The sequence below is a fragment of the Salmo trutta genome, chromosome 34 (genome assembly GCF_901001165.1).
Source record: "Salmo trutta chromosome 34, fSalTru1.1, whole genome shotgun sequence".
Classification (NCBI taxonomy): Eukaryota; Metazoa; Chordata; class Actinopteri; order Salmoniformes; family Salmonidae; genus Salmo; species Salmo trutta.
Window position 1 is genome coordinate 32,478,501 of NC_042990.1, and position 9,831 is coordinate 32,488,331.

At 46.6% G+C, this 9,831-nt stretch overlaps 1 protein-coding gene across 1 annotated transcript in view; it reads left to right on the top strand.

The window, feature by feature from the left end:
- Positions 1-7,875, top strand: part of LOC115174040 (gamma-aminobutyric acid type B receptor subunit 2) — a 413,659-nt gene extending 405,784 nt beyond the window's left edge. The window contains exons 18-19 of the mRNA XM_029732652.1: positions 1,707-1,824; positions 5,130-7,875. Of these exons, the coding sequence (XP_029588512.1) occupies positions 1,707-1,824; positions 5,130-5,295 (284 nt within the window). The 3' untranslated portion in view covers positions 5,296-7,875. The remainder of the gene's footprint in view (positions 1-1,706; positions 1,825-5,129) is intronic.
- Positions 7,876-9,831: the final 1,956 nt, after the last annotated feature.

Here is a 9,831-nt window from a genome sequence, read left to right on the forward strand (position 1 = left end):
ACAGATACTGTATCAGTGATGTAATACCAGACAGATACTGTATCAGTGATGTAATACCTAACAGATACTGTATCAGTGATGTAATACCAGACAGATACTGTATCAGTGATGTAATACCCAACATATACTGTATCAGTGATGTAATACCCAACAGATACTGTATCAGTGATGTAATACCCAACAGATACTGTATCAGTGATGTAATACCAGACAGATACTGTATCAGTGATGTAATACCCAACATATACTGTATCAGTGATGTAATACCCAACAGATACTGTATCAGTGATGTAATACCCGACAGATACTGTATCAGTGATGTAATACCCGACAGATACTGTATCAGTGATGTAATACCCGACAGATACTGTATCAGTGATGTAATACCCAACAGATACTGTATCAGTGATGTAATACCCAACAGATACTGTATCAGTGATGTAATACCCAACAGATACTGTATCAGTGATGTAATGCCCAACAGATACTGTATCAGTGATGTAATACCCAACAGATACTGTATCAGTGATGTAATACCCAACAGATACTGTATCAGTGATGTAATACCTAACAGATACTGTATCAGTGATGTAATACCCGACAGATACTGTATCAGTGATGTAATACCTAACAGATACTGTATCAGTGATGTAATACCTAACAGATACTGTATCAGTGATGTAATACCCAACAGATACTGTATCAGTGATGTAATACCCGACAGATACTGTATCAGTGATGTAATACCCAACAGATACTGTATCAGTGATGTAATACCCAACAGATACTGTATCAGTGATGTAATACCTAACAGATACTGTATCAGTGATGTAATGCCCGACAGTGACGCTGTTACAGACAAATGAAGATCCTAGAATCTTCACAGTCAATATTTTCATACTTAGCATTTGCTTTGAGAGAATGCTTGACATGCATTTTGTAATGCTATCTATTATTATTATTATGACTGATGGTGGTACATTCTTCAGTGTCCTTAGCTTGCCAGGTCTTGTGATCTGAACCAGGTATAGGGGACATACCAATGGCACACTATTCCCTAAATAGTGCACTACTTTTGCTCAGAGCTCTATTGGAATCCTATCGGGTCCTGGTCAAAGGTAGTGAACTACACTGAGTGTACAAAACATCCTAATATTGAGGTGCAGCTCCCCCGTTTCTGCTCTCAGAACAGCCTCATTCGTCAGGACATGGATGCTACAAGGTGTCGAAAGTGTTCCACAGGGATGTTGGCCCAATTCTTCCTACAGTTGTGTGAAGTTGGCTGGATGTCCTTTGGGTGGTGGACCATTCTTGATACACACAGGAAACAGCAGCGCTGCTGGGTGTCACACAAACCGGTGTGCCTGGCACCTACTATCATACCGCGTTCAAAGACACTTAAATATTTTGTCTTGTCTATTCACCCTCTGAATGGCACACATACACAATCCATGTCTTAATTGTCTCAATGCTTAAAAATCCTTCTTTAACCTGTCTCCTCCCATCTACACAGATTGAAGTGGATTTAACAAGTGACATCAAAAAGGGATCATAGCTTTCACCTGTATTCACCTAGTCAGTCTGTCATGGAAAGAGCAGGTGTTCCTACTGTGTTGTAGAGAATAGGGAGTCATTTTGTGGCGTGGTGTGACAGCCCGTATGGGGATTGATCCTGTTTGCTGTGTCATCTCTCCGTGTCTCTGCAGAGGGGGAGAAATCGATAGTGAAGAATCATCTTGAGCAGAAGCCTCAGGCCCAGTGGGGCTCCATGGATCCTTCCAGAATAAACAGAGGTCCCCTGGAGGATATCAACTCACCTGAACAGTGAGTCCTCCATAAAAAGTATCCCTCCTCCCTCCTCCTTTTTCATCCCCCTTTTTTCCTCCTACTGTTGTCTTTTTTTTGCAGACTAGACATCAGATGTATTGCTACCACCACCAGCACTGCATGGCGGTTGCTCTGGCAACCAGCTCTGTAAAAAGATGGACCAATATAACGTCCCAATCATCTACACACACTCTCTCCCCCTCTCACACACTCTCTCCCCCTCCCACACACTCTCTTCCCCTCCCACACACTCTCTCCCCTCCCCCTCCCCCTCCCACAGACAGACAGACAGACAGACACACACACACACACACACACACACAACTGGCAGAGCACAGCTGACTGCATGTTGTCCCGACTCTTAAAACGTGGTGGTCCAGAACACTCATAACACACTCAGCTGACAAATAAAGAGCTACCTTCACTTATTATTCATGAGCAGGCTGGGGCATGTCGACTTCATCAGAGAGGGAAAAAAGAGTTTAAAGCATCATTGAGAGCCCTCCATTGCCACCTCCTCTTCTCCCTCGTCCTCCAAGCTCTCCTCCTCCTCCTACGTTCATCTAACTGGGACTGGATAGAGAACACATGAGTGAGTGAGTGAGTGAGTGAGTGAGTGAGTGAGTGAGTGAGTGAGTACATGAGAGGAACAGAGAGGGGAACCATGATAGAGAAGACACGGAAGAGAGAGAGCAGAAAACAGATAGAGAGAGGGAGACAGAAATGACATGATAGAGGACATGAGAAGGAGGGAGAGGAACCAAGAGGGAGGATCCATGAGAGAGTCACAGAGCTTATGTAACCAGTGATTTACGACTACAGTTAGAAGCAGCAGTAGCAGCAGGGGTTGAAAATAGACTGGGGAGACAGAAGAAGTGGAAGAACACTGAGTTATTCCCACACCACATGAATGTTTGATCACATGGTGGGAGGGAGGTGATTCCCAAACCTTCCATAACAAAGCCATCACCTACAGAGAGATGAACCTGGAGAAGAGTCCCCTAAGCAAGCTGGTCCTAGAGCTCTGTTCACAAACACAAACACACCCCACAGAGCCCCAGGACAGCAACACAATTAGACCCAACCAAATCATTAGAAAATAAATAAAAATACTTCACACATTGGAAAGAATTAACAAAAAAAACTGTGCAAACTAGAATGCTATTTGGCCCTAAACAGAGAGTACACAGTGGCAGAATACCTGACCACTGTGACTGACCCAAAATTAAGGAAAGCTTTGACTATGTACAGACGTAGTGAGCATAGCCTTGCTATTGAGAAAGGCCGCCGTAGGCAGACCTGGCTCTCAAGAGAAGACAGGCTATGTGCACACTGCCCACAAAATGAGGTGGAAACTGAGCTGCACTTCCTAACCTCCTGCCAAATATATGCCCATATTAGAGACACATTTCCCTCAGATTACACAGACCCACAAAGAATTTGAAAACAAATCCAATATCTACTGGGTGAAATACCACAGTGTGCCATCACAGCAGCAAGATTTGTGACCTGTTGCCACAAGAAAAGGGCAACCAGTGAAGAACAAACACCATTGTAAATACAACCCATATTTATGTTTATTTATTTTCCCTTTTGTACTTTAACCATTTGCACATTGTTACAACATTGTTTACATATGTTTCCCATGTCAATAAAGCGTTCTTTCATCAAAAAACATTTACAACAACCTGTGAGACAATTCACTGGTCTCATTTGAAAGTTGTCAGAATTGAAAGACTTTGAGCCAGTGAATGAGAAGGTTTTTTCTATATTTACATAACTGCCATTTGGTTAGGTAATCGGCTTGAAAAGCACTGGCTCTAACGGAGAGGTACGGTGTGAGCTGTCACCAGGCAGAAGCATGACATCTCTCTAACAGAGAGGTGCGGTGTGAGCTGTCACCAGACAGAAGCATGACATCTCTCTAACAGAGAGGTGCGGTGTGAGCTGTCACCAGGCAGAAGCATGACATCTCTCTAACATCTCTCTGGTGTGTTACTGTGGGGGGTGCAGGAGGAGGGGGGAGGGGACCAGGGAGGCTCTGGTGTGTTACTGTGGGGGGTGGAGGAGGAGGGGGGAGGGGACCAGGGAGGCTCTGGTGTGTTACTGTGGGGGGTGGAGGAGGAGGGGGGAGGGGACCAGGGAGGCTCTGGTGTGTTACTGTGGGGGGTGGAGGAGGAGGGGGGAGGGGACCAGGGAAGCTCTGGTGTGTTACTGTGGGGGGTGGAGGAGGAGGGGGGGAGGGGACCAGGGAGGCTCTGGTGTGTTACTGTGGGGGGTGGAGGAGGAGGGGGGGAGGGGACCAGGGAAGCTCTGGTGTGTTACTGTGGGGGGTGGAGGAGGAGGGGGGGAGGGGACCAGGGAGGCTCTGGTGTGTTACTGTGGGGGGTGGTGGAGGAGGGGGGAGGGGACCAGGGAAGCTCTGGTGTGTTACTGTGAGGGGTGGAGGAGGAGGGGACCAGGGAAGCTCTGGTGTGTTACTGTGGGGGGTGGAGGAGGAGGGGGGAGGGGACCAGGGAAGCTCTGGTGTGTTACTGTGGGGGTGGAGGAGGGGACCAGGGAGGCTCTGGTGCGTTACTGTGGGGGGTGGAGGAGGAGGGGACCAGGGAAGCTCTGGTGTGTTACTGTGGGGGTGGAGGAGGGGACCAGGGAGGCTCTGGTGTGTTACTGTGGGGGGTGGAGGAGGAGGGGGGAGGGGACCAGGGAGGCTCTGGTGTGTTACTGTGGGGGGTGGAGGAGGAGGGGGGGAGGGGACCAGGGAGGCTCTGGTGTGTTACTGTGGGGGGTGGAGGAGGAGGGGGGAGGGGACCAGGGAGGCTCTGGTGTGTTACTGTGGGGGGTGGAGGAGGAGGGGACCAGGGAAGCTCTGGTGTGTTACTGTGGGGGGTGGAGGAGGAGGGGACCAGGGAAGCTCTCTGACTGTGTGTGGTAATGCCAGTGAGAAGGGAGATGTCACTGACTGTGTTGTGACCCTGTTAGAGTATTGTAACTACAGTGTACAGTCATTCAGCCCTCTTTGCATCAGTAATCACAAGTTCTGGTGTACAAAAAGCCCATTTGAATTATTGAGAGTGAAACAGCACATACAGAAGCTGGCTGGATGTAAATAGTCCTGTATGTACAGTCCTGTATGTACAGTGTGTTCACAATGTAGCACCACATCAATATAGAAAGATTGTAGAGGGTTTAGCACTTTGACAGCACACATGGGACATTAACTCCTTCAATTTAAACTTGTAATTAGTCAGGTGAATATAATGATATTTAATGATACTTAACATGCTATACCTCTCTGTCCACAGCATACAGCGCAGGCTGTCGCTGCAGCTACCCATCCTGCACCATGCCTACCTACCCTCCATAGGGGGGGTGGACGCCAGCTGTACTAGCCCCAACGCCAGCCCAGGCTCCAGCCCGCGGCACAGACACATGCCCCCATCCTACCGGGTCATGGTCTCAGGCCTGTGAGCATCAGTCTCCCCTGGCGCTTCCAAGAAAGGACATCCGTGTTTTAAAAACAACAAGCAGACCCTAGCTTAGGCTGTCAGCAACAGTGGAATAATATGTGTGTTGGACCAGGGAGGGGGAAGTTGGTTCCACTCGTCATGCCTTGGTCTCTAGAACCCCTCTCTAGAACCATGGGTCGGGAAGGGAAGGGGGGAGGGCACAGGAGGACCTTACAAATTACCCACGATCCAGAGCAACAACCTCCTTTGGTCTCACCCCACCCCCCCAACAGCAGAGGACCAGACCTGGCCAGGGGTGGATCTGCTTCGGAGGGTTTTTATGTTGTTGTTTTTATTTTGTCATACACTGGACTATGTGTGAGCCTGTCAAAACGTGAGCATTTCAGCTACGTCAATGCCTGGGAGGCGTTACTATAGGAACAAAGGAGTTCCAGACCGGACTGACGTAGGATTCATCAAAATTCACCATTGTGAACAAGCATGTAAATAGCATACTTTCTGACTTTGACGTACCGTTAGCTTTGAGTATGCTGTGAATGAACATATGGGGGGGGGGGTCTGTATAGGGGTAGGAGGTCCTGAAAAACGAATGAAACCGTAGAAACTGGCCTACTACAAAGCAAAATGTAAGACAAATTGGTTTGTGTAATATTACTGCATCATTGTCGTGTGTTAATTGTGTTAAATGGATTGGCTCATGGCAAGAAGTAAGATTACTCTAATTTCTGTGACTAGCAAAATGTCGAAAGACACCAGGGGCCAATTCTTTTAACTTGGAGTAATATGCACACAGCTTATTTTCCACTTTGCTACATTTGCACCATTCATTTTTCTATCTCTTCTGCATAGGCCTTTAATGTGCTTCAACTTCCCTAGTTTAATTTACCTCCAAACAGGAATGAAATACTACAGTACAGAAGAATGCCTTTAGAAGGCAACAGAACCAAACAGGACAGATTTCCAGGAAACAATGACAATAGTAATGACTCTCCATGTTCACAATGTGTTGACACACACACACACACACACACACACACACACACACACACACACACACACACACACACACACACACACACACACACACACACACACACACACACACACACACACCTATAGGGAAACAGGAGTGCACACCGTATCCTAGTGATGTTCAGAGTCCAGACGAGGCCTCGCCAAACAGGCTCCCATTACCACTGTAAATGGTCCAGAAACTGTGATGTCACTCCATTATCTGGCTGTAGTGAGGATAAAGAAGCATCTTTCTAATGACTATACGTTTCATAAGTCAATGAAATGGGTGCATGGTCAGACAGCATCAACAGTGGTGAGAAACTGAGATCAAAGACTTGGACAGAGGTTCTGTTGACAAGACATACATTCAGATCGTGATGAGGATGTGGGTTTGCCATTTCGATTTCATCAGTAGTTTTGAAACCGTGAAATGAAGTCCCTTTAAGCTGTTTCAATTAGTTCATCTAAATTTAAATGACCAAAATGGCAAGTGGAAGCTACGTGAGCCGTATGTGAACCCTATCCAGATGTGGCTTGAGCAGAAATGGCGCCGATGGAGACCACAGAACTGACCACAACAATGGAACCACAGACTGGGAGAGAAGCACCTCTAAATCACCTGGCACTTAGCAACAGTGGAACATACATCAGAGTTGCTATAGAAATGTATTTCTGTGCAGTTGGCCCAAAGGTCATTTCTTGGACTAAAATAGGGCCGTAGACATAGCTAGCTATTGTAATTTTGTACAACTGTTGTCACAAGAACAAGAAAAACACAAAGTGGACAAAATCCACCAAAAAGCTACGTATCATCATCAGAAGTATAGATTTGTTTCAGCATATATTTCACCATTGGTGTCTTGGTTCCAGGTGTAGTTTTTAAAAGGCGTTTGTTGAGCTCTGTGCTTGTAGTCGTATCCTGTACACTGCAGGAGCCACAGTAAACACCTGGCCCAGTAGGTAGTGGTGGTGGTGGTGTGGGCCAGGCTAAATTAACTCAACAAGAATCTGTAACGCATCTGTAAATTGTATAACCTGTCATGACTTCTTAACCATTCAATGCTCCAACACCTGGAATATATAGGGTGAGATAGATCACTTGGGGACAACTCATTACAGAGAGTGGGCTGCTCTGTGAGCTGGGCCTGGCGTCTGAACGCTGATGATGTCTGTCAGCCAAGGAGGAAGCCTATTGGAGGACAAGGAATGGTTGGGAAGGAGCAGGTTGGAGACAGTACTGCTATTGGACACATCCAGGTGTGAATTCCTGTCTGAGCTCCTCCCCCTAGCCTGGAGTCAATGGGGCTGTCCAGAGCAGCAACACAGCAGCACAGACCTCCATGAAGTGAAAAGGCTTCTTTCTCATCCATCTTTGCCCACCAGAGAAACACAGTGAGACACTGGGGTTGGTTGTTCCTTCAGAAAAAAAACTACACATTTTATATATTACATTATATGTGATTGTGTAAAATTTGCTGATACCCTGATGGTGTTGATGTATGTATGAAATATTTGGTATTTGGCTTTCTCAAGATGGCATGAAATAAAATGTATAATTCACATAGGAGTTACCTGTTTTTACGACTGTCGTGACAAATCAACTCTGTTTCTTCTCAGTCAAGCCAGTTTCATTTTCATATCCCGTCAAAACGTTTCTTTAATTTCTGCCAACCTCTTGTTCAGCAGTCCAGTCACATTCTTTAAGAGGACATCATCAAGCAGTCAATGTCAAAGCCAAGATTCTCAGTGAGAAATCCCCCCACACACAATATAATGTAAACTACATGCAGCATTACACATGCTGCAAGATGCTGAGGGCAATAAGTGTACAACACATAATAGCTTTGGCTAGCTGTATCAGAATGAACCTATTGAACAGTCAATAACACATCAAAAATGTTCTTTTCTCAGCATTTATGGAACCTGACAGTCTATTTATTGTTCTTACAAAATGCCAAATGCTGTTTATCAGGTACTGTTACTTTTATTTGCAATGTGCCCTAATTTTCTATTATCAATTAAAAATTGTTCTCAACGTCTGCAACAATAGTTCTTCAAATGCAATGTTAGTAGTTAAAGGGCTCATAATAACTGGTAATAAACTGCTTTTTCATGCTAACGTTCTGTATTAGCCAGGGCTACTCTGTTCTTCGGTTTCTTTCAGTTTAAAGGTCAAAAATAAGTGTGTGTGTGTGTGTGTATGTATGTATATATATATACTGCTCAAAAAAATAAAGGGAACATAAACAACACATCCTAGATCTGAATGAAGGAAATAATTTTATTAAATACTTTTTTCTTTACATAGTTGAATGTGCTGACAACAAAATCACACAAAAATAATCAATGGAAATCCAATTTATCAACCCATGGAGGTCTGGATTTGGAGTCACACTCAAAATGAAAGTGGAAAACCACACTACAGGCTGATCCAACTTTGATGTAATGTCCTTAAAACAAGTCAAAATGAGGCTCAGTAGTGTGTGTGGCCTCCACGTGCCTGTATGACCTCCCTACAACGCCTGGGCATGCTCCTGATGAGGTGGCGGATGGTCTCCTGAGGGATCTCCTCCTAGACCTGGACGAAAGCATCCGCCAACTCCTGGACAGTCTGTGGTGCAACGTGGAGTTGGTGGATGGAGCGAGACATGTCCCAGATGTGCTCAATTGGATTCAGGTCTGGGGAACGGGCGGGCCAGTCCATAGCATCAATGCCTTCCTCTTGCAGGAACTGCTGACACACTCCAGCCACATGAGGTCTAGCATTGTCTTGCATTAGGAGGAACCCAGGGCCAACCGCACCAGCATATGGTCTCACAAGGAGTCTGAGGATCTCATCTCGGTACCTAATGGCAGTCAGGCTACCTCTGGCGAGCACATGGAGGGCTGTGCGGCCCCCCAAAGAAATGCCACCCCACACCATGACTGACCCACCGCCAAACCGGTCATGCTGGAGGATGTTGCAGGCAGCAGAACGTTCTCCACGGCGTCTCCAGACTCTGTCACGTCTGTCACGTGCTCAGTGTGAACCTGCTTTCATCTGTGAAGAGCACAGGGCGCCAGTGGCAAATTTGCCAATCTTGGTGTTCTCTGGCAAATGCCAAACGTCCTGCACGGTGTTGGGCTGTAAGCACAACCCCCAACTGTGGACGTCGGGCCCTCATACCACCCTCATGGAGTCTGTTTCTGACCGTTTGAGCAGACACATGCACATTTGTGGCCTGCTGGAGGTCATTTTGCAGGGCTCTGGCAGTGCTTCTCCTGCTCCTCCTTGCACAAAGGCGGAGGTAGCGGTCCTGCTGCTGGGTTGTTGCCCTCCTACGGCCTCCTCCACGTCTCCTGATGTACTGGCCTGTCTCCTGGTAGCGCCTTCATGCTCTGGACACTACGCTGACAGACACAGGAAACCTTCTTGCCACAGCTCGCATTGATGTGCCATCCTGGATGAGCTGCACTACCTGAGCCACTTGTGTGGGTTGTAGACTCCGTCTCATGCTACCACTAGAGTGAAAGCACCGCCAGC